The 24028-nt window shown below is 40.5% G+C and overlaps 1 protein-coding gene across 1 annotated transcript in view; it reads right to left on the bottom strand.

Moving 5' to 3' along the window:
• LOC137098313 (glypican-1-like) overlaps positions 1 to 24028 on the bottom strand; it is a 67217-nt gene that overhangs the window by 5521 nt on the left and 37668 nt on the right. The window contains exons 4-8 of the mRNA XM_067474445.1: positions 22602 to 22760; positions 7724 to 7951; positions 7266 to 7429; positions 1860 to 2025; positions 1550 to 1680 (exon numbers count right to left, since the gene is read on the bottom strand). Of these exons, the coding sequence (XP_067330546.1) occupies positions 1550 to 1680; positions 1860 to 2025; positions 7266 to 7429; positions 7724 to 7951; positions 22602 to 22760 (848 nt within the window). The remainder of the gene's footprint in view (positions 1 to 1549; positions 1681 to 1859; positions 2026 to 7265; positions 7430 to 7723; positions 7952 to 22601; positions 22761 to 24028) is intronic.

The raw sequence follows: 24028 nt of genomic DNA, 5'->3' as shown, positions 1-24028 counted from the left end.
TTTTGGAAAGTACTACTTGTCCCTGTGGGGCTTACATTTTATAAACAGAGCCCCGGGAATACACTAAGACTGCAGTCAATCTGTCATCCAATCTGGCCTGTTTGGAGGGGCCTCGAGCATTTGAACCTTTGCAAATAACTATAAAATATCCTTTCTTAAGCCTCCAGTCATTTCTGTCAGCATAAGCTTTTGGTGTTGTGTGGTTACAGTAGACATACACAACATGACATTAATTCTTTTACAACAGAGTAGTGGCAGACAGCCTTCAAGCCCATTTACATACATACTTCAGTTTCCATTGTGTCTGTTTTGGTTTTATGGGGAACAATGTAATAAAAAATATCGCTCTGTGGTCAAAAGAATAGAAGTGCGGGACCAAATTTGTCCCACATTGTGTCTACCATAATACTACAATTCAAACATCAATGGTGACTTCTACAGGATCAACGCACCACTTTCCCCTAGAGATGAAAATCAGAAGCCGTGTATAATTATCATAGTGAACCAGGTCAGAGGCAGTTTGCCAGGCCTATGGTTCACCTCAAGCCAACAAGGCTTTTTAGGAGCAAATGAGCACAGAGGAAGCTTTGTCCTCCACCATCTACAGTTTTCCACCTTCACCAAACAACTCAGCCAGACGTTGATTGCTGCCAATGCCTTTAAAGTACCATATAAAACCACATAAAAGCATATAAAACACCATTAAACAATGAAGTAAATGCTTGGCTTGCAGGTTTTTCGCATGACTCACATCCCTTCATTTAAAATCAGGTATGTGAAACATTGCAACAACAGTACTTTAGTGGCTGCAAAGGTGTTAATTGGACAAACTTCCTCCCTATTTTTTGCATTTTATTTTACTGTATCTTTATCAGAGACAATTGTTTGTGTATGTATGTTGCTTGTAATCAGAAAGCAGATCAAGAATAGAACTTTTCAAAATATAGGTAATGATTTTATGGATATATGTTTATATCAGTTTAGGATTTTGATGGATGTTTCTACACCCTCACACTCTCTGTAGTTTGCAGCTAACTTCTGTTTGGATTTTTAGGAAACATTATTAAAATGTCTGTGAGTATTACAACACAATCATCTTTTTTAAAGGGAGTTCACTCTGTACCTTGTACAGTATATTCCTTTTTTCTCAGGCGAGGTTTTACTGATAGAACCAGTGTGTTCTCTTCCAAAGTATCACACTTTTGTCACAGCAAACTGCATTAATAACCCAGGAATCTGGCTATTTCATCGACCATGACATTGGCCATGGCCATGAAGTAAAACCATCCCACCTAATGATGCTGTCTTTTCTAATTATGATTTGTATGTCACACATCTGATTGTCTCTCTGCTCTGTGCCTTTAACCAAAATAAAAATCTCGAGTTACCATGTACATGTTTGTTTGTGAACAGTCCTGTTCAAATATTGTGATATCTGGCATATTCAGTGGCAGTGGATATGCTGCCTTTTTAACTGAGCTCTTCGTGGTACAGTTCAGTTTGTGCGATGTAGTCAGCTGCATACAGCTGCGCATATGTGTGTTCTGACCTTGTTGTTGACAGTCTCTATATTATTCATCATGGTAAAAATAGCCTCTGATATGCGATTGGGAAGGGAGAGGACCACGCTATCCACACCAGTTGGGCCATCAAACCGGTCAGCCACCTGCATCATTGTTTCTACAAAGACAGGGCGCACAGTTAGTGTGAAGAAAGTGTGACTGGTCTAATACATAGTACATGGTTAGAACAGTCCAGGAGGATTCACTGCACAAAATACAGTATCACGTGTTGGGTGAACCTTTGAGCTAACGTATGGCTAAACTGGATGCATGTGTGTATGTGTGTGCATGTCCCACCTGCCAGATGCCTCCACTCAGTGTTGAGGTCAGCCTGGTTGGCCAGACAGCCCTTCATGACGTTGCTGCAGTAGTTGGCACAAGGTCTGGCTGAGGCCATGCCTCGGCAGTGGGGGCAGTAAGTCATCTTCATAATGGCCCGCATGCACTCCTGGCTCAGCTGCACCTGGGTTAGGGCAGGACAAAAATAACAGTACACCAGCTGGATGAAAAAGTATTATTTTGTCAACCATATACTGTATGATCTAGTCTAAGAGATAAAACTGAAAGCAGCAGTGGATCAAGCTGTATATCTGACCACATTAACTGTTAGCAACCCTGTTGGAACTGTACAGTGGAATTAATTTCATGTTATACAAAAGTGTTCACGTTTAATAAGATGTGAAGATGTAAATTTCTCTAACCAGACAATGACAGTCGCGAAACGGTGGGAGGTCACCTCCCATGGTGACCTTTTTTTGAGTTTGCCACAGACTTGCATTCAGCACAGTTTCCTTGGAAACCACTTTGGGAGAATTCACTTTTTGTTTCACGAGATGAAAAGGCCCTGACATTCATACAAGTATTCTCAGTCCCTCACTCGTTCCTTCCTGTCTTTTTCATTCCTTCCTCTATCACACAAGGCTGTTCGCCCCCAGGAAAGGGCCTTCGTGCGTGAAAAGTAAAACTGGGTTAATACCAGTAAGCTCTGTTCACAAGAGACTACAGCTACGCGTACAAAACCTTAAGAAGTGCATGTTTGTGTGTGTGTGTGTGTGTGAGAGAGAGAGAGAGAGAGAGAGAGAGAGAGAGATGGAGACGGAATGGGCCCAGCTACGCATACAAAGCTCCTCTAAGCTGACATCTGGGCCAGCCTGATGCTTTTCCTGGAAACTCTGTTTCCAACAGCAGGGTCACAGTTATAACCAGTTTTTAACAAATATACTATGTAAATAGGGGCAACAAGTGGGGAAACTTATCATTCATATCGACAATCTACATATCTGTCAGCAGTTAAGTAGAAATTCAAGTCTGTTTGACATAAATGTCATCATTTTCAGGATAAAACTGAATTCCCAAGACCATGGACCATGACCATGTCCATTTATAAATCTAATGAGCATTTACGAGGCAGCACCTCTGTAACACTTCATAATGTAATTATTTTGTAAATATTAGCAATATATGCAGTTTATAGCTCTTTTCTTTTCAAGTTTTTTGGGGAGTTACACTTTTTGCCATATCTACTCTTTAAGTTTTGAATTTGTATGTTGCAAAGTTTCCCTCAGCCTTCATTGTGCTCAGTTTCTTTCTTACCATTCTTTTCTTACCGAAACTCAATGACTATTTATGGTTCTACAGTATTAACCCAGTTTCCTCACAAGGAACATTAAATTTTAATCTGCTCATATCTGATCTACATGAGGCAAAAAGTAATTTATTTTAAAGAATTCCAAATTAAATCTTAAACCACATTAAGAAACACATAATAAGCCTAAATTAGTAAATGGACCTCTGGTGTATAAAAGAGATCAGTAAAGCTTCGTAATCATTGCCAGTTGTACCAGGAGGACAGCATTAAGTGAAATAAGTGACACAGATAAACAACCACATTCCCAGGCTTATTCTCAAGTCATATGAGTCAGATCCTCACTCCTGCCCTGGTTTTCTCCCCTCCTCCCATGCTTACCCTACCACTCATTAGCCAGGGATGAGTCAGACAAATGTTTTTTTTTTGGTGAGAGAGGAGACAGAGGGAAGGGAGTGTGCAGGGATGAGTGGAGAAATGGACTAAAAAGGGTGATGGGGGGATGTTAAAAAAGCTATGACACCATGGGGTGTTGGCAGCACAGTAAAAAAAAAAACAGGATCATATTAATCAAATACTCTTTAAAGAGTGGAAATCAATTAAACTTAATGGAGTTTCTTTAACATTATCTACACAGGGCTAATGCTGGGAATCCCACACCAGGCATGACAGTCACGAAACAGTGTGCGACTCCTCTGTGGTGCTAATTGGAGGTTGATGTTGACAACTTCCTCACTAACCTTGGAGCTGTGGTGTCTGAGACATTGGGAAGGAGGAACTGTCAAATTAGAACCAGCAGTAAGAGGAACAAAGCTTCACATTTAGTAAACGACTCATGTCATTAATGATCAATATCATTATATCCATATAGCATTAACGATCAATATACGTATCATTAATGATCACACACACACACACACACACACACACACACACACACACTACACCTGCTCTGAGCTGATTGGCCTATATCAAGATGATATTAAGTTTTAGCTTGAAAAAGCTCTTTTTTGAACACGAGGCTCTTTGACATGGCTGTGTCAAACTTTACAAATCAAACTCTTACTTGTCCTTCACCTACACAACATGCCGTCCATGCCTGTCACTAGTTTCAGTTTTGCCAATGGCAATCGAGTCTGATATTTTTCTGTTTCTCTCTCTCTCTCTCTCTCTCTCTCTCTCTCTGCTTGTCTTTCCTCTGTAATTAATAAGAATATATGAGCGACCTCTCCCCCTTGTGTTATAGCATGAGCTGATCCAGACTCCTTGCCTCCACAGTGAGCTATGTGGCGCGTGGCCTACTTCCTCCACTCCCCTACCCAAGGGAATTCAACAGTCCTGAAAAAAAAGTTCAGGACACAGCAACTGGTGCAGCCCAGAGTGAGGAAAGGGCGGAATTAATGCTGTACCAGAAAGAGCTGCTGAGAGCGTACAAAACATCTCTCAAATTATTCAGTGTTTCCGTGCATCTTGGTCCCTGTCTGCACTGCTTTGCTCTGTTCCCTGCCTCATTTCAGGATGCACTCATCACCTTTCAATGCAGCTCCTGTTTGTCATGGCTAATCAAAACAATGAATAGCAGGGATTCATCATGTTTCTTGGGAACAAAACAGACTTTTGAATATGATATTTGGAGCACACTGAGATTTTTCAGTTTTATTCTCTCCTGCCTTACGCTCAAACTCAGAAATACCTTCCTGAGAAGCATGCAGTAAACATCTTTAGTCACTGGGCCCTTTAAGTGGCAATACATAGCTATAAATAGGAGCGGTTGTCTCATTAGGGCCCAATCAATTGAAGATAGAATTACAGGGGGAAAGGAAGAGAAAGCTAAGATCCAAATTAGTATACCAAGCTATTCATACTAAAAGGAGACAGAGGACAGTGCAAGGCACAGCTCTGGGAGGTATAAACACAAATGATGGAGTAAAATTTACTTAACAAGAAAGGAGAATAATGGATTGAGAGCAGAGTAAGATGGAGACAATCGAGAGGACTGGAATGTGTCACAGTCTTTTTTGCATATGCCTATCTTGTTTTTTCTCATTGTCTCAAATACTCCCATCGCAGCACAGCGCTTTTGGAATCTACATAGGTGCATCATGACTTTAACTGAGTGACACAAATGATTAATATGAAATTAAGCAGTTGGTTGAAGTTTGTACTAAGTTTGTTAAATTTGTTCCAAACAAGCCTTGACTTGATTGTTTTTTCACTAGTTAATGTACCTCACTTGTCCTTGTCACAATACAGTGTAGTCTTCCCTTCTGTTTTAAGGCTTTTGATGTGAGTGTGTAAATATTGCAAAAGGCCTTTTGCATGACCTCATCCAAAGTTGGTAGCAACTCTAGTGCTCTGGTATTAGCCTGGAGATGATATTTTGTTTTGGCTGCACTAATTATTTACACATTTTCCCACTGTGTTCGATGAAAAACAACATAAAAAAAGGCATCAGTAAGGAAAATTGTATTGACAAGTAGCCAGGGTGAGGTAAGATTGAGGAAGATTGAGTTTCTATACCTTTGGCCACTAGTGTGCACGTGCACTCCAGAGTGAATGCTTAGGGAATGTCTAAGAGAAAAGCTTATTAGTTTAGAACCTCATTGGCAGAGCTCAGCAGTAGTCATAAGTTCCCTGACTGGTCTATAAATAACAGCAGAGCAAGCTGCCCATGCAAACTTTCTTAGTCCCTACGCTCTCAAGTCCCTTAGTTACTACCCTGTGGCTGCTGGATGTGGTTTTAATGCAGGTACCTAACTGAGACACCTTGAAGGTTACATCTCAGGATTTATATAAGATCATTCCTCCCTCACCCTGGAAGTTGTTCTGGTCCCCCATGTTGAAAGATGTCCCAAGGCCTATTATATCCCTTTGAGGAATGAGGATCGAGGAGCGATGTCTGAGGAGGATACACAAGACCGTCCTAGGCAATATTTCACCATAACAACACACCTCTTTATTGGATACCTGTTGGTGTTATGCTGAATCTGATCAGGCTAATCAGACAATAGGTACAGCAGAGGAAAGGGCATCTCATGTCTCTAATACCACATTTCTTTGGTTCTTCTCTCCTTGGGTCCTTTCCTTGCAACCCTCCGTGTATCTTTAGTGGGAGGGATAGAGATGCAAAGAGAAGACGCAAGCGGGGGAAACGACTGGAGCTTACATAGGACTTAAGATGTCCCTTTGTGTGAATGAAAAGTGTTGCCCATTTCTGAGCTGAGAAACAGAGAGAGCTACGCTAGAGCGCATGACTTTGATGCAAACGGCACAGTATGTGCGACCCATAATGACAGTCATAGCACATACATCATGAAACGTAAAGGATGGATTCTTTCTCTGACAAGCATCCAAATGTGTGGCCTTAAGGCCACACAGTAGCCCCACAGCCCTCTCTGTCTTGCATGAGGTTTTTTTTTTTTGTAACGCTCTTCATCTGACCTTGTAATATTTCATTAAGGATGGAATTGTAATATTCATCTCTGGTGCGGCATCTGTTTTCTCAAAGGATGAGTATATTTCTCATGGGGCCAATGCTCTCAACACTTTCCTCGCCCAGTGTCTGACAGGTAATATTTTTCACTAGTACATCAATACTGGCCACCACCCTTTCAGGAGCTGAAATGATTTCTCAGTTTTGCTCTGATCTTAACCTTACTCTTGTCTTATGCACACAAGGGACCATTTCTCTTGGGAGATATTAACCCTCCCCCCGGCCTAGAGAGACATTTTTCAGTGTGGAGCTGACATTAAGTGTTGTTGCAGGGTCTGATTGTCTGAGCCGCAGGCCATACTTTATGGAGCTTCCCGTTTCCACCGACATTGATCTGCCATTGGTCTGTGGCCTACTATGTGTAAAGACTGGTAAAAACAGGCCTGTATGAATGTGTATTTGTGTTTAGGCATTCACATGAAGGATCACTAAAGGGTGATGAATACACGTCACTTAACACAAGAATACCGATGACCATGCAGTGGGAGCAGACAATATTAGTTTTGTGGGAGTTTGGTCACCACAAAACAGTTATGTGAGGCAGTTAGTTTCTTCCATTAAAAACAATACAAATAAACAGGACAATGCAGTAAGTAGAAAACCAGATGGTGGACTGAGGTTTTACCTGGGACACCTTGCGCACCACCTCCCCGCTGACCATCAGTCCCTGAACAAAGGAACGCGCGGCCACAAATGTGTGCGTGACCATCATCTTCATTACACGGGGTATGTCTCCAAATGGCCGCAATATCTCTATCTGTTTAGAAACACACTCCAGATAGTCCTCACCTGCAAGCAGCAAGCACATTCAATGTGACCTTTATTTCAATTCTGAATACAATGAATATTTAACAGAGTAATTTTATTTAAGTAGTTTCAAAGGCTTAACAATATAAGTAAAGAGGATATTATCATTAACTGTGTCAAAGCCAAGCCATATTTTCAGCCCATTAGCTTTCTTATGTATGCTTTATATCACTACTGTGAGGTTCACAGGCCATAAACCTGTATAAATAAATGAACATCAACCCATAAATTGGCTCTCAGTGCTCTTTTTGGTATTGTACAGAAAAGTAGGTGTACCTATTGCGTATTCTTTGTTTGCCTGGTCAAAGAGCTTCTCCAGCAGCTTGGTCCAGAATTCATTGAGCACCTCTTCCAGGTTGACATGGGAGCCTCTGTAGTAGCGCCTCAATTCTGAGTACAGGTCTGAGAAGACCTGGGAATTCAGGGAATATACTGCACCCAATGTTGGAGTGAAAGTCTCATGTAGGCTAATTGCAGAGCGGTTCAGCAACTCCAGGAAATAACCTAAAAACATAAATAAATAGTTATTGGTTTTTAAACAAAAAAATGTAAGTGACTTCACATATTTTAGAATACTACTGTACATCCTGCATTGTATAATTTTTCTGTGCAACATGCTGGATTAGCACAAATGTCTTTAGGCTCTTAAAGCTGGAAAGCTGTCTGCAACTGTAATCTTATTCTTACTACTTTCTTACTCTTGCTACTGTACCTACCAACACTAACTGATACTATCAGTAACCTACAGCTGAAGTAAGCAAACGTGTTTGGGTGATGGAGAATGTTTATGAACTCTGTTAGTTATGGCTTGTTTTGAGCTCTTATGCAACCTTTTGGTGTGTGTTGTCACCGCCGTCTTATTTTTAGGGCTGTATGTCTCATTTCTTCCACCTTTGTGCATGACATGCGCCCTAACCACAGGTCTGATTCAAACCAACCTTGTTTTTCTTACGAAAGACGAACAGGAAACGCAGGTGCATGTATCCGATGCTACAAAAGGAAGTTACTTTGACTTTGTCACGCACTGCAGACTGCCTAGCGTTCTGTATGGCTGACTGACCCTCCATGCACAGAATAAACCTAAAGAAAGACAATTTACTTGTCTAAGTTTTGATTTCAGTTCTCACCAGAGAGAAAATACTTTTTCCCCCCACAAAATTCGTCAGTGGTATGTCAATGAATTGACGGTGCTTCAGGGCGCAGTATATACTACTCCAAGTGAGGATTTACAGTTATAGGATACAGGCAGAGGCAGACAATCAAGTAGACAGACAAATAAACAAAGAGACAGACATGTAGTCAGGCTGTCATTCTTGCTGAAGTCTCAGTGAGACCAAAAAAAAAAAAAGAAAAAGGGAAATGGAAACAGGAGACACAGACTAGTAAAGCTCAACCCATTCAATTTGTATAACTGTACACGAGCAAGGGCAACAGGACCTCAACTGCACCTTACTATATAATGCAGAATATTGTTATTTATCGTTCTTTAAGATTGTTGAATTAGATTACACTGGACTTTAAAGGTATAGCTGAAGGTGGCAACACACTGCAATGTAGTTCATGAGTCACTGGTGAGTTTCCATTTAGGTGAATATATTCATATCACCAGTTTGTTTTTTATAAACCCCAGCTTTTCTGTGGCCAGAGGCAGTAAAATTATTCCATCCGTTTTGTGTGTAAACAATGTTTATAAATGAGTTTCTGCCAAGGCAGCAGAAGATTCAGCAAAACAACAGTACGTCTGGACCATATATGCAATGAGACCAACATTTGGTCTGTATCTTCGCCTACACATTGGGGTTAAACCCCGAACATGTGTGAACGTGCACGTTTATCTGTTTGCCCGCCCGTGTGCATTGATGTGAGGCACGGAGATGGAAAGCTGTAAACTGCAGCAGTGTTTACTTTGTCTGTGTCTTATCTCTGCCTGCCACCACCTCAGGTCGGGTAGAGATGAGAAGAGGGAAGGCTGCGGCCTCCACAGGGGACACTCCACCTGGAGTTAGCTTATTCCCCTAACCAAGCTGTTTTTAACAACATAACAATGCATGATAATGCACACTCTTGAGCATAGTTGAACAAAATATGAACACAAAGAATTTCTTTAAAGACACAGTATAGAAACGCGTTAAGTTATACAGTAGGAAAACGCCCACATGTGCAAGGCCTGAAGACAATCAGCACTTTGAGTTATATAACATGTTAATATGCTAAGCTCATCCTGACCCATCTGCGTGGCATTATCTAAGCACTGGCCTTGCTGGATACTGTATCTCTGTTCTGCCTTCCCACTCATTAATAAACACCAGCCGTCCTGCTTCACCACTGCTGGTATTTGCTGCTTTCTTCTGGCATTTTCACAGACTCTGAGCTAAAAGGTCTACTCTCGTAGGAGCCGCTGACTTCAGAAGACGATTTTAGTACTGAATGCTAGCAGCAACGTACTCCTGTGAAGACCCGTTTTTAATTCCACTCCCAGGCAAGACATATCGTCCATTCATTTATTTTTGTGTTTTTTTTTTCTACATTTAATGGTCATGCTCAGAGAGTCATTTTAAAGGATTATTAGAACAATTTGTACCCAACTCATCTTAGAAGCACTGAGTGAAACTCTTTGTCAGGTTATTTTCTTTTCGCCTTATCCTGTGAGTTCAGGGTCCCTACAGCAGATCATTTGTCCGCATGGAGATATGGCACAGTATTTAAGCCAGATACCCTTCCTGACACAACCCTCCCCACTTTCTACCAGGCTTAGGACAGGCACTGGACGGCTGGGCATGGGGATGTGCTGTTGGGGGTTCAGTGTCCTGCCCAGGGAAACTTCGACACGTAGGTGGGAGGGGTGGGGTGCAAACCTCCGACCTAATGGTCGGTGGGTGGCCACTCTACCAACTGAGGCCTTTCTTTGTTTCTTGGTTATCTGCAGTTAGAATGTCAGGTCGCTTATATTCTTCTACAGTTACATTCTTGTTGGGTGCCTATGACATTTCCCTCAGTTGCATTCATGCCGAGAATAACATCAGTGAACATTATTTCTAAACCAGAGTTACAGAAATATTGTCAGGCACATGCACTTTTTTAATGTACACTCATGTTGCAAAACGGAAACAAAGAAGCTTTGGGCATAAATATGGTTTCAGAGGGGCTTAAATGAGAGATAAAGAAATAGCTTATTTTATGAGTTTGGTTTTTGTTGCTGCATTATACTTATTCCTGAATATCTTTCCTTGCTGGTGTGATGCTAATACAATTTTAAAATGTTCTGTTTGCATAGTGCACTGTGTATTTAATGATATGTGGCAGTTATATTGTTTTAAGCCCGGCTGTAAGATGACAAGAATGGTGAAGGACTAGGTTCAAAATTGTGTGCTATTTAAAATAAATGAGGGTAAAGCAAAACAAGCCTGAGGCAGAAAATGTTGATGCAAATGTTTTCAAGAAGCTAGAGAAAACATTTCCTTTCAGTAAGTCCCTCATTATAGCAGAACACCTTAGCACAGAGCAAATGGCAACTTAATGAATGGTGTGTAGCCTGTGTGTTAGTGTGTGGCGCAAATCATTTCGCCGATTATTATGCTTGGAGAGATAAACGCTCCTGACATGCAGCAGCCATATCTCCAGCATTTGTTTACTAGCGAGACTTCCTGACTGGATGACACATCATTCCCCTGTTCCCTGACCTCCCGTCACTCAACCTATTTGCAAACAACTCTAGGCATCTCCGAATCCCAGGAAAGCTGCATTTACAGCATGTATGGCAAGAAGTGAACACACAAAATCCTACTTCTAGGAGTCAGCAGAAAAGCCCACACGCATGTATACAAAAAAAAAACAACTTCAAAGTGACAGCACAATTACACGTACACACAGAGAGATCACACACAAACACACACACACACTATGCAGAGTAGACAGTGGCAGGCAAACAGACAGACAGACAGAGAGGGAGCTGCTGTGACAGGTGCAGCTTTGCTCCTGATCCCCATGAGAATTCATTCCTGCTGTGTACTGTCAGCCATACTATAAAAATGCCTTAAGTCTGGCTAAGTAAAATGAGTTCCAGCAGAAATAGTTTCATTATGGTGTTGAACTGTAGTTGTTTTCTCAATTAAATTAGGTGTGGGCGATATCTTGTGCAAACTTAATGTATTGCGGCTTGTTCTATGTGGGATGTAATAAAATACTGTACTGTGAACACAGTAAAAATGGTCACTTAATTTTTAAGTCACCGGTATTAAAATTGCTTTGCACTTTTCTGCTTCTCTCTCTGTTGCAGGAACATTTACATCCCTACTTCATGACCTGTCCTCTTCACACGGTGCCACTATCAGTTCACCTCCTACTCATAAAAAAGATCAACGATCAATGGCTTTTGGCTTGTCTCTTTAGGGGTCGCCACAGCGGCGCCACAACGTGTTTGTTGATTTGGCATGAGTTTTTTACGCTGGATGCCCTTCCTGCCGCAACCCTCCCGTGTTTTGTCCGGGCCCTGGAACCACGAGGGTTGCCCTTGGTGGCTGGGGGTACCACCTTTTGGGGTGGGATCCGAGCCCACGGCCTTCTGCATCTTAACCCAATGCTGTACCACTGAGCCAGCAGGCCGTCTCGTCTCCTCCTCATATGCTTTATAGTTGAGTTAGCTCCATAACTACACAGCTCCTGCACATTTGACTAAAGTCATTGCTTAATGCACAGTACAATTTTCAAAACAGAGATGTTTTATATTTCAGAGTGAATGAAGGGAGAAGGGGATAAAAGAGGCAGAAAGTCAGTGATAAGAAGATGAAAAGTTTCAGTACTCTTTTTTTTATTCAAATCTATATTTATTTACTCAACACTGTGGTAAAATATTTTCTCATGCTGGTAAAGAGGCATTTGCAGGAATAATGTTTAAAGACTCAACTGTCAGTTCATTTCTGATCAAGAGCTGTTAACAATTTCCAGTTTTTAATATATATTTAATATTAATATATTTAATACAGTTTGATTAAATTTAAGCTGGCTGGAAACCACTAATGAATATAAGCCAAAATGTCCTAATGCTGACATATGTCACACGGACTATTACTATAATCATACTAGTATGACTGAATGCATCAAAAGTGAGCACTTATAAAATGCCTTACATGAGATTTCCAAACATCAAGATATATTTTTTATATCACGATATACCCTTTAATACTGCTATATTATTTATAGGCCATATGGCTCAGCTCTAATTTAAACGAATTATCCACATGTGGTTGGGGCATGTTTTTTTTTAAAGTATGCAAGGTGTGAAGGCAGATCTTAGTAAATGGTACCATGCTGCAGTTGCCCAGCTCTGCTCTGCCCTTCAGCTTAGGTGAATAATGATCATCATTAGTTTGACACAAAGACCCTGTGCATCTGTGTGCACAAGTGCTTTTGTTTGTGGAGATGACCTTTCTCATACTTCATCTGTTTGTCTCTCTGTGACACAGTGGGCAACAAGCTCATCACTTCTTTTATCCCTTCTTCCCCGTAGTCTCTCTCTCAAGCCTGTATCATCCCTTAAAGCATAGCCTCCACCTTCTCTCCCCCGGCATCTGCTCTCCAGGGAATCAGTGATGGAAGAGGGCACCTAATTGCTTAGCACAAAGAGGGTATGTGGGGACAAAGAGGATATGAACAATAGCTGGGATAGCTGGTCAGTTGGACCCATTTATAATTTTGTAGTCATGATGGTAGTGTATTGTTCCTCGATTTAGATATTTAAGATTATAACAGAACCATTTATTCTTATAGTTTTTACTTTATTCTGTAAAGTGCCTTGAGGTGACTTCGTTGTGAATTGGCGCTATCTAAATAAAGTTGAATAAAGTTGAATTGAACCAAAATATAAACGTTGACAGCTGTGTCCTTTTTCTGGAGTCACTGATGCAGCCCGGTTATACCTTGTCCTGAAAATAATTTAGAAGTCAATTTGGTTGATAGTAATTTCATCCGATGAAGGTCTAATAAATATACCAGCAGTAAGCGAGGCCATGTGCTGGAGTAGTATAGTCGAGTGCAGACTTACAGATCTACACCAGACTATTAATGCTTTTTAACAGTTAGCAGAGTAAGGGACTTGGACTATTAATTATCTTGTACCATGTTCAAGATGATCATTATTATACTATGATCACTGATTTTAGCATATGATTTAAAATATTAGGTTGTGTGTCAAAAGTGGAAAATATCCTTTTCCACACTTTTATTTAATGTGACAGTAGATTAAAAAAATCTGTCTTGCCACATTCTACCTCAATCACATTCAGCCTTTCAATCCATATTTCTATGAAACACTCTGTCTCTCTCTCTCTCTCACACACACACACACACACACACACACACACACACACACACACACACACACACACACACACACACACACACACACTCTACTGTAGCACATGCTAAGTCAAGCGTGTGTGTCTTAATGACTTTCTTCCTGTGGTGAGAGGGGAGTTAATGATTTCATTTGTAATCACTCTGAGCTGCACATCCAGGCCACCTTGACATGTCGAAGGCTTATTTTAACTCTATTCCTACGTTCTCTTATCCCACTGCTTCTAAACCTGATTAAACACACACACACACACACACTCACAGAGAAGCCCTCATACACCATAAAATTACTCTCAAACATATATCAACCTCTTCTCCACTCTCTTAGTCTTTTATCAATCAATACGGTACTTTAAACCTGATAAGAGGCCTTTGCCTCTTTGTGCCCTCACTCTGTTTCTTGTGCCAAGTTGTGTTATTGGCAACATATTCTGTGAAACACAGAAGTAGTATTTCTCCAGCTGTCAATCACTCTGACTGAGAGTTACTTTCTCACACAGAGGTATTAACTGACCAAGACTTGAGCTACTCATTCTAGGCTAAACCACAATCGTTTTTTTTATACAGAAGATTTAATGGGTCTTGCAACACTTGCCATTGTCAAAGAAACTTCATAGCAATTTGATTAAGCAATCACAGGTACTGTACTGTACTATTATCACCTAGATCATAACTCTGGTCTTCTATGAAAACTCATATTGGTTTTTGTTTCCTCCATTTGGCAGATAACAGGGTCTGACATGTGCAGGAAATGTTTCAAAGCACTAAGGGACAATTGAGGGAGACTGCAAGAAATAGTAAAATGCACAATCCAAATTCTAGGAAAAGCTTGGTTATTTATAGGATGTCACAATGTGAAACTGAAGAAATATTCAGTTCTTTTGCCAGTGCATAAGCATGCATAAACACACTGTACATAGAGGTGTTGATACACTGACATACAGTAAAACTTTAGAAGTATCAAACTTGCTGAAAAACATGGAAAATAAGTGGGTTTGGCATCACAGACTGACAAGGGAGGACTGAAAAGAAATGGAAGATCAGTCAAATAATGACAGGGAGTAGGGGAGGAAAACAGGTCTGGGAAAGCAGAAAGCATATCTTTTTCATATCTGAAAACCTTAATTCTATTTGTCCATTTGACAAGTGTTGAATGATCATATTAGTTGGCTGGCTCTTGAGCAGTGAGGGGAGAGACAGTGGTGTGTGATAGCAAAAGATGAGGCATAAGCCTGGAGAAGAGGAGAAAATCAGTTTGTAAGGGAGCATTAATAACCAAACTAGTCAGCATTCAGGGTGAGCATGCAGTGCTCTCACCAAGGCTGTACACTCAAAGATTCTTATTTTGATAACAGAGCTTTTCAAGCTGCATCTGGATCTGATGTACATGAAAATACACAATCATGCTGATTGGCCGATGGCCGCTATGACTTTGAGGAATCCTGTCTAGGAAAATGAGGTGTATAAACAAGAATGAATTGTGTGTATTTAGGACTACTGACTTATGATTGTTTAATTTTTAGCTGAGCTAAATGAATCTGCATTTGGTTAAAAGTACATAATGGAAGAAGCATTTGCATGCAATTTGTAGAATTGGTGAAAAGAACATTTTAGTGATGTGAAATCTCCCCCCCCTCCCAATCCACAGGCAAATACGATCTTCAGCCTTTCTTTTTGGTATCTCCCCACCTGTGCAAGGACAATGAAGACCCATTCACAACTGGCTCAAACAAACAGTGCTGTCCTGGGCACACTGAATGCACAAATGATGATCTGGGAGCCATTACACTGTTTATGTGTCAGCCTGAAACTCCATCAATAACAACACTTATCACACACATACTGAGCCCCAGGAGCACTGCAAGCCCCTTAGCCAGCATTTAGATGCTATTAAAAGGTCCCTTATATTAAACAAGCCAACACATCACATAATGCATGTCATTTATCAACAGGCTCACTGTGGATTTCTCCTTTTTTTTTCTTTCTGTCTCTATCCTGGCTTTCTCTGGCTGGCATTACGCGTCATTTACCCATGCCTGCTTCTTTTTCTCTCCATCTGGTTCTCTTTTTCAGCGTTTTTCCCTTGCTTGTTTCTTCCCAAACTTCATACCATTCCTTACCCTCACAATCATTTTGTTCCCTTCCTCCCTCCTCTGTTTCTCAAGTGACTTTCCTCTGCTTACCCATCAGCTTGCGGTCTTCTTTCCCTTTCTCTGTGACTTATTTTCTTTCTCTTTTATGTTATCGTTCCAAGCAACATCCCTCTTAGTGAGTAATGTGTTTGGCATGATTAGGCCAGTGTACTCCAGGTCCCCCCAACGTGATTTGCATGCAGATAAAATAAGCCAATCAAGCTCCACAATGGGAGCAGATGTCCTTGTCTCTCATGACACCATCAGAGGTGACCCTGAAAGCTGGAAATTAGGTGTGCAGCGAGATCTGGGTGTGAATGAAATCTCTCTAAATGTAGGAGTATTGCAACGCAGTCCAATAAGCTTGGATTTAGTGAATTGGTGGTGAAAATATAAGACCACCAGGGTAAAAATCTGGTTGCCAGATTGTTGGGTACATCAATTTTTTTTAAATACTTTTAGAGACATGTTGATTTAATTAACATTAACATTTTAGAGGTTGTAGTTTCAGTATTGTGTTTGAGGTGTTTGGAATATTGTTTCCATCCCATATCAAGAATTCATTGTATTAATAGTATTGCAGGTCACATTGAGATACAGCCATATACTCAAATACATTTAGGTCTTCTGGACTGAGAAATGTAAATTACCATTGTCACTTTTGGTTGAATTTGTACAGGCTTAGGTAGGGCTGAATAATTCATTCTCTTCACATCAATATCATAATTTAACAGAATACAAATATTCAACGGCAGAGTTGAAATCTAAGCTACAGTTTCTATAAATGTTTTTAACGCACACAAATCCAATTTACAAATCGAATTTACTTGTGCCGTTCAACACAGTGACCAAGTCGGATCCCAAACGAGTTGTGTAGCTTTATGCATGTGCTATACAGCAGCCAGACTGCAATGCCTGAGCTTTACAGAATATGCAAAGATTTGTAGTAGTAAACTGTAAAAAACACAGGTGAGAAAGGAAAATGTATATGCAGTACTGCAATGGTGGTTAGTGCTGCCGCCCCACAGCTAGAAGGTCCCTGGTTCAAATCTACCTGCTGGCTGCAGCATTTCTGTGTGAAGCTTCAGGAGCATGTTCTCCCCATGCTTGTGTGGGTTCTCCTTCCAAACACATGCATGCTACATTTATTGGTGACTCTAAATTGTCTGTCGGTGTGAGTGTGTGTGTGAATAGTTGTCTTTCAGTAAATGTCTCTGTGTTGGCCCTAGACTGATGACCTGACCATGATGTACCCTGCCTCTCACTCAGTGACAGCTGAGACAGGCTCCAGGCCCCCGCAACCCAGAACAGGATAAGCAGTTAAGATAATGGATAAATGACCACTGCAATGCAAAAAAATCCCAAATTGATTCATTTCCCATATTATTCAGCCTTAATCTCTGTTGTTCCTACAGCTGATACAATGCATGTGGTTGTGCTTGATATCATTCTTGTAGATTCCCCTCTCTCAGTCTATCTCCATGACGTTAACAAGCCAGCTGGGAAATGTTCAGAGCCCTACGTGAATAAATAAAGTGAGTCTTGCTTGGTCATCTAGAAATCAGTGTACCAATAAGCAGCCAGCCACTACTGTTCAAATCAGATTAAGCTCCATGACCACTGCTCTGCCTTGAACTTAAATGAGCTGGAACACACTGGCCTATAAGCCTTTGGCTGCTCATAAATACTGTGTTCCAGAGCCTGAATGTGTGTGTCTGTGTGTGTTGAAGACTCAAAAGCTAGGTGAGGTTCAGAATGGAAGCATCTTTTTTTTTTTTTTTCCATTGTACTCACTGTAAAAAACAAACAAACAAAAAGACAAAAAATAGAAGTAAATAATAAGACTATGTCATGCAGATTTGTTTTTTGTTTTTCTGTCTCTCTATCTATGCTCATCTTAAATAAACAGTTGATGAATGAAGATGACATTGGGCAGTCGTAGCTCGGTTGGTAAGGCAGTTGTCCACAGACCACAGTGGTCAGTGGTTCGATTCCTGGTCCCTTCTGGCTGTGCGTCAAAGTATCCTTGGGCACCTAACCCCAAGTTGCTCCCGATGGGTGAGGTGAGCACCCTGCATGGCATGGTGTGTGTGTGAACGGGTGAACGAGAAGCAACATATTGTTAAGCACTTGGTAAAAGTGTCCATTTACCATGATATCAATTATTTCAAGAAATGTTAAATTAATTATTAATTATTAATTATTATTAAATTAAAAACTATCCCTGAGCAAACTTAATAAATTCAGAACTAGCTTAGAATTCATTTATATTTTAAAAATACAATTTGTAGATCATCAACAACAGTACCTGACAAAATGCCTTTACTGTATTTTAAATCATCAAATACACACACACTCACATACTGTAGCTAAAACAAATCCACTCTGCTATTTAATGAAAGTCGCAATATTCAGTTGTTGTTGAAACAATTTAATATGCTGATTCACCTGTGTGATCATTTTGAAGGCTGTAGTATTTGATGCTGTTGAGTTGTGTAGAGTTCTACTAACAGGGGTTTCTATTATTTATTTTACCACATCTGTATCAATTAGGCTAAGTACAGAAAAAACTGTGTTTATAACACAGTACAGTTCAAAAGCAGCATCTTCATAATTGATCATACAGCTGAATCAACACCACTAAAACGGCTATAAACAAACTGAACATAGTAACCATCACGAAGTGAGGATTGATTGTAGGACTGTTAGAATATTCATTAATTTCTGCAACATAGCGTAAATGTTTCCCTTAAATGAAACACACTCTTCATAAAATAAAACAGTCCTGACAATCACTGGGTGAAGTTTAAAAGAATGACAATATATAAAATAATATAGAAAACCATTACCATTACTTACTCTTCTCATCTGTGTGCCATGTGAGTCACTGCTGAGCAGGCAGTCTGCTCGTGGCAGAGGGAGGGTGGGTTTGGAAGTGAGGGCTGCTGTCAGACTGAAAATCCACTGGAACTTGCTCCACTTAAAGTTTTGAGCAAACTGGGCTAAATGGTTAGTGTAGCCTACAAACAGCTTAGATGATGATCTAAGGAAATAATGCTTTAGCCACCAAGATCGCTGTGATTAACCCAACGCAGTGAATGCAAGAACGTGGACGGAGCTGATTTTACCACTATCTGCTAATCTCATTCAGTGTTCTCTTCAAGAGCCAATAAAATGTACCTGGCTGAGTAATGACCTCGATTCACCCAAATCATTTTACTTTTTTCATCTGCAATCTCTAATTTTCAGATTGTGTGTGCAGACATTTCATTGTTAATCGGCCAGCATGAGCACAGATTGGCCTGATTAATCAGCTGACCGATCAATCAGTCAATGAATAATATTAACTGTCATGTAAGAAGAGCAGATTTTCATATGTCAGATAGTGAAATTAGAAAGTGTGAGATATTTTCGGATGACAAGGCAACTTTAATGATTAGCAATTATCAAAACAGTTTCTGTTGATAAATGAACTGATAACAGCCATACTGTGTATGTACAGCCATATAAGAATTCTGTCACAGATCAAAATTCTTCACATTATTAAATGTAAATGTAAAAAATAGACGATAAACGATGGTATCACCATTTTTGTCCAGTCAAAAAAATAAAATAAAATAAAAATAAACTCTTAAAATTCACGTTTATTTCAACAAGACACAAACTACAGCCTGGCATCAGATAAAGTTCAAATAGTAAGATCAGGACAGCCATATAATGTTTTATGCAGTTTCATACAAGGTCATGAGGTACTTTATACACTGCACAAAGAAAGAAAATAGACCCGAAACATCAGGCTTTTAGTGGTAAGGATGAATGAGCATTCCTTCTTGATTTATTAGATGATTTACAAACTGAAAGGGTGTAAACCTGAACAAGCATCGCTTTATATAAAGTAATGAGTATGACATGAAGATATCTGGCAGTAGTCCAAGTTATCACACACACACACACACACACACACACACACACACACACACACACACACACACACACACACACACACACAATCCAGATGCAGATGATGACACCATTAAACCAAACGCCACCTGTCAGCTTTAAGGTCCATCTGTGTAACACACCTGGCAAACACATAGCTCCCTTTGGTGCCATCACTCTTTGTGTTCTCTCTGACCTTTTCCTTCTCACTTTGATATACAGACCCCACCTCTCTTTCTCTGTTTACCCTTTTTACACTCTTGCTGGCTACCACTCTCCACTTATACCCAATTGTCCCTATTCTCCTTTCATCAGTCTCATTTTTACTCTGCCTCTTGATTCTTTTGTTAAAATTCCCCCCCCTCAGTGTTTTGCGCTGCATTTTTGTTTAATATAATATAGTGTTTATTTTGCACTTCTGTGTGAAGGCAGTGAAGAGAATACAAAGTGAATACAAAGTGCAAACCACATACACACCAACTGTATACAAAACCAGTTCAGTCAGTCTCAGACACACACACACACACACAAAATTGCTAACTTAAAAACACATGCATACAAACACACATCTGCATGCTCACGTATATACAGTGAAGACACTCTCAGGCCTAGTGCCAGCTGTATGTGAGCACGCTGTCCTCTAATCTGTGGCTTGGTTGGGGCCTCTTCCACAGTCCCTGGCCTAAAGAGCCTAGCCTGACTGGCTGGAACACCCTACACTTAGCCACATGGCACTAGCTAGCACACACCCTGCTAAACGCAGCCAGATGTGCAGTGACTTGCAGCATGGTACAATGTCAGTGTAATCAGCTGCAGCCATTTGAATGACAGACTACTCCAGACATGGTTAGCAATCAATTAATTCATCAACTATTTAAAAAAATAATTATCAAGTTATGAAAAAGCTGCCGATAGACTTGATGATGGCTCTGTCTGGTAGCAGTTGTTTTATTGCAGGCTAAAACACAAATAATTCATCTCACTTTCCAACGGCTGATGATCATGTGGCAGCAAATGGAACACGTTATGGTACAATTAAGGCCAGTCTATCACTTTGCTCTCATCTTCAGAGGAGACAGTGAACAACAGATGGTTTTTAGACCTAGAAGTCCCAACACACATATACTTCTCCCCTCCCCTCAGCTGTACCATCCCCATGTGATGCTCATGGCTGAGATAGGGGGACATGAGAGGAGAGGAGAGGAGCATGTGCAGTTGAAGCTATATTTTAGGCCAATAAGAAAAGAAAACTGTAATTAATTTTCAAACTAACAGCACCATTTAGAAATGTGTAAGATGTCTTGCAGGGATACAGGAATAAAAACAAGCTCCAAGTGACTTCATTGTGAGGCAACACAAGTTACCACATTCACAACTCTTTGTGTGTATTTATCTACAGGTTTTTGGACGCACATCATTAGTATGTTTAGATGTTACAGCTGTTGCTGCTTGAATGTCTGTGCTTGTACTGTAGTCTGTGTTGTTAACTGGTTCTCCTGTGCTAAATGAGGTGTCTTCTTAAAGAGTGGGAAAGTTTAACAACTGTAGCATGACATCAACTCTCTCTAGACTTTGTATGTCTTGGACAGGTTTGTGTATGCCGATGTATGATCACGTGCGCTCCAGTGTGTTTAGGCAGAGTGACTGTAGCCCTTTGGCATGACAACAACAGCACCCCAAGAGAAAGGAGTGATCATGTGAGAGAAGGACCCAGAATGAGTGAAGAATAGCAAATAAATGTCACTTAGCCACTAATCGCTGTGATCTGAAAAGGTCAGGCTAACTAGCTAAGCTCAGAGCCCCAGCTGACAGATCCATTGTCACCAAAGGGCCAAGGGGAACAAGTGGAGCACACACATACCCTTCTATTAACTGGAGCAGGTCATTAGACACAAATAATTGCCTTGGTATGCCAGAGTTCTAAGATTGAAAATCCCTGTGTTTGCCCTCCTCTATTTCTCATTTCTTCCTGCCCACTCAGTAAAGTCTTGATCAGTTTATCTGATGACTGTTATTTGGCCAAACTCTTCCCAAAACAAATTCATGCAAGTTGTACTGAATATTATGCTTAGTATAATATTCCCAAACTGTAGCGTACTGTTTTGTAAAACCCTCCAAAAAAGCATTTACAGTACATCATTTTGGGACTTGTTTCATTTTATGGGTGGTATAAAGTATAGAGTAGGCAGGAAATATCGAAAGAGAGGAAGAAACAGGCGATGACAGCCAACAAAGTTCTCCAAAGAGGGATTGTTGCCTCCATGGTTAACGCTAACGCAATGACTCAAATTAAGATATTTCATTACTTCTTTTTTTTTCTCTCTGCGTCTTTGCATTCAAACAGTGATATCCAGTGACACTGGTAGCAAAGCAAAACGGAAAACACTACTACGAGGCATCACTAACCTCCTCCGCTGAAGCATGACAGTAGATCAATGCTCAGCAACAATCTGCAGAATACACAGTAGGAGGGCTTTAACTTATCTTTGCACTTATTGTCAGCCTGTGTATGCATACATCTGCATTTTTGTGTAGGCTGGTCATATCCAGAGGGAAATTTTGAAAAGGAGAGATGCCACTACTGGCAACAAGAAGATAATCAAAGTGACCCAAAAACAAACAAAACTCGGTCCTTTCATATAGTGTTAACATACACACAAGCAGAGACACATGTTTCTCTATGTTTATACTCTCGCTCAATTCATCCCCCTATCGAAAATGCACAAACTTACCATCGAAGGCCTTGTACTGTCTTGCGAGGGAGGTCTGTAAGGTTCGCCCAGCTTCTTTGAGAAGTCCCTCCATTTCCCTGCGACTCAGTACGGCTAGGTTGTCCTCCATGTCACTGGTACAGCAGGTGTAGCCCTGGGGACAGATGCGCAGGTGTTCCCCTAGAAAAAGGACAGGTGTAGACAAAAGGTGTGTGTGGGGGGGTGGGGGAGGACAAATGGCGAAGAAAGAGATTTAGAAAGGATGACATCAATTCAGTCGGCACTAAAACAAAACTGAGATTAATAGTTCTTCTGTATAAAATGCTCGACAGTGAACATGACAAAGGCTGAATTAGCTGCAGCGGCTGTTTTTAAACCCAGCTTGTTAGACGAGGAGGCAGGGCTGTACGTGTTCGCCTGGCTGATTACCTGGCAAGATGTGGAGAACTCAGTGGCAATGGGAGCACTGAAGCAGGAGTACAGCATCAGCTCTCATACAATTTTAATGAGCACTCCTCACACACATGTCTGTGCATGCACTTGAAAACATGTGCATACACACACATATGCAAATGCTGAAAACCAGGGAAGTAAAAAGCTCAGTTTGCGTGTGTGTTCGCAAACACATACAATTGAAATACCAAACAAGGGAATTGAATCAAAGGATGTAAAAAATGGTTAAGGTGCAGCTCTAATTAGATTTTCAGGTAGAATTTCTAAGTGACTAGTCCATAGTCTGTATTACAGGAGTCAACATCTCCATTGCACTTTGTGTTAAGCAGTGTAACATCCTCCAAGAGGCAGCCAACTGAATATCACTAAGTCCACCCACCCAAAGGTCCAACGGCGACAAGCATTAAGACTGCCTCGCTGTTATTCCCACCTCACTAGCTATTCCTCTCTGGTTATTCTCCTTTTTGCTTGAGGGCTCTCTTTTATCTTCTTGCATGACCTTAATCAACCTGTTATTGCAAAGTACACACAGAGGGCCCATGGAGACACTTAAACACCTTAACCTTACCAGCTGTGAGATGTATTTGTCTGTTGTTATTACATCTTACATCTACGTTTCCAACTAAGAAGAAAGAAGTCCAGTTGACATGATTCAACCTTTGGATAACCAGACCTGGGTGACTGAAACCTTCAATGCCTGTTGTTTAGAGTAAATTGATGTATTTGCCTTTAAAAATGTTTTTGTAATTGGATTTGTCAGTTTTCTGCTTCTCTGTGTCACAGCTATGACAATCTGAAGCACAAAGTGTAAGTGTAAGTCTGTAAGTCTCTTAGCCAATGCAATGCATGTCAAGAATTTGAAACAGCAGAGCAATAGGCAAAAAGAATAGAAAAAATATAGATATATATAGAGAATATCAATTTAAAAAAAAGCACATTTTATTCATGAAAATAACGTTCTTTGTTAACAGACTAATAAAAAAAATAATAACGTC

This window comes from Channa argus, chromosome 14 (genome assembly GCF_033026475.1).
Source record: "Channa argus isolate prfri chromosome 14, Channa argus male v1.0, whole genome shotgun sequence".
In the NCBI taxonomy this organism is placed as follows: Eukaryota; Metazoa; Chordata; class Actinopteri; order Anabantiformes; family Channidae; genus Channa; species Channa argus.
The sequence above is the reverse complement of the archived record's forward strand: the minus strand, read 5'-3'. Positions and strand labels throughout refer to the sequence as shown.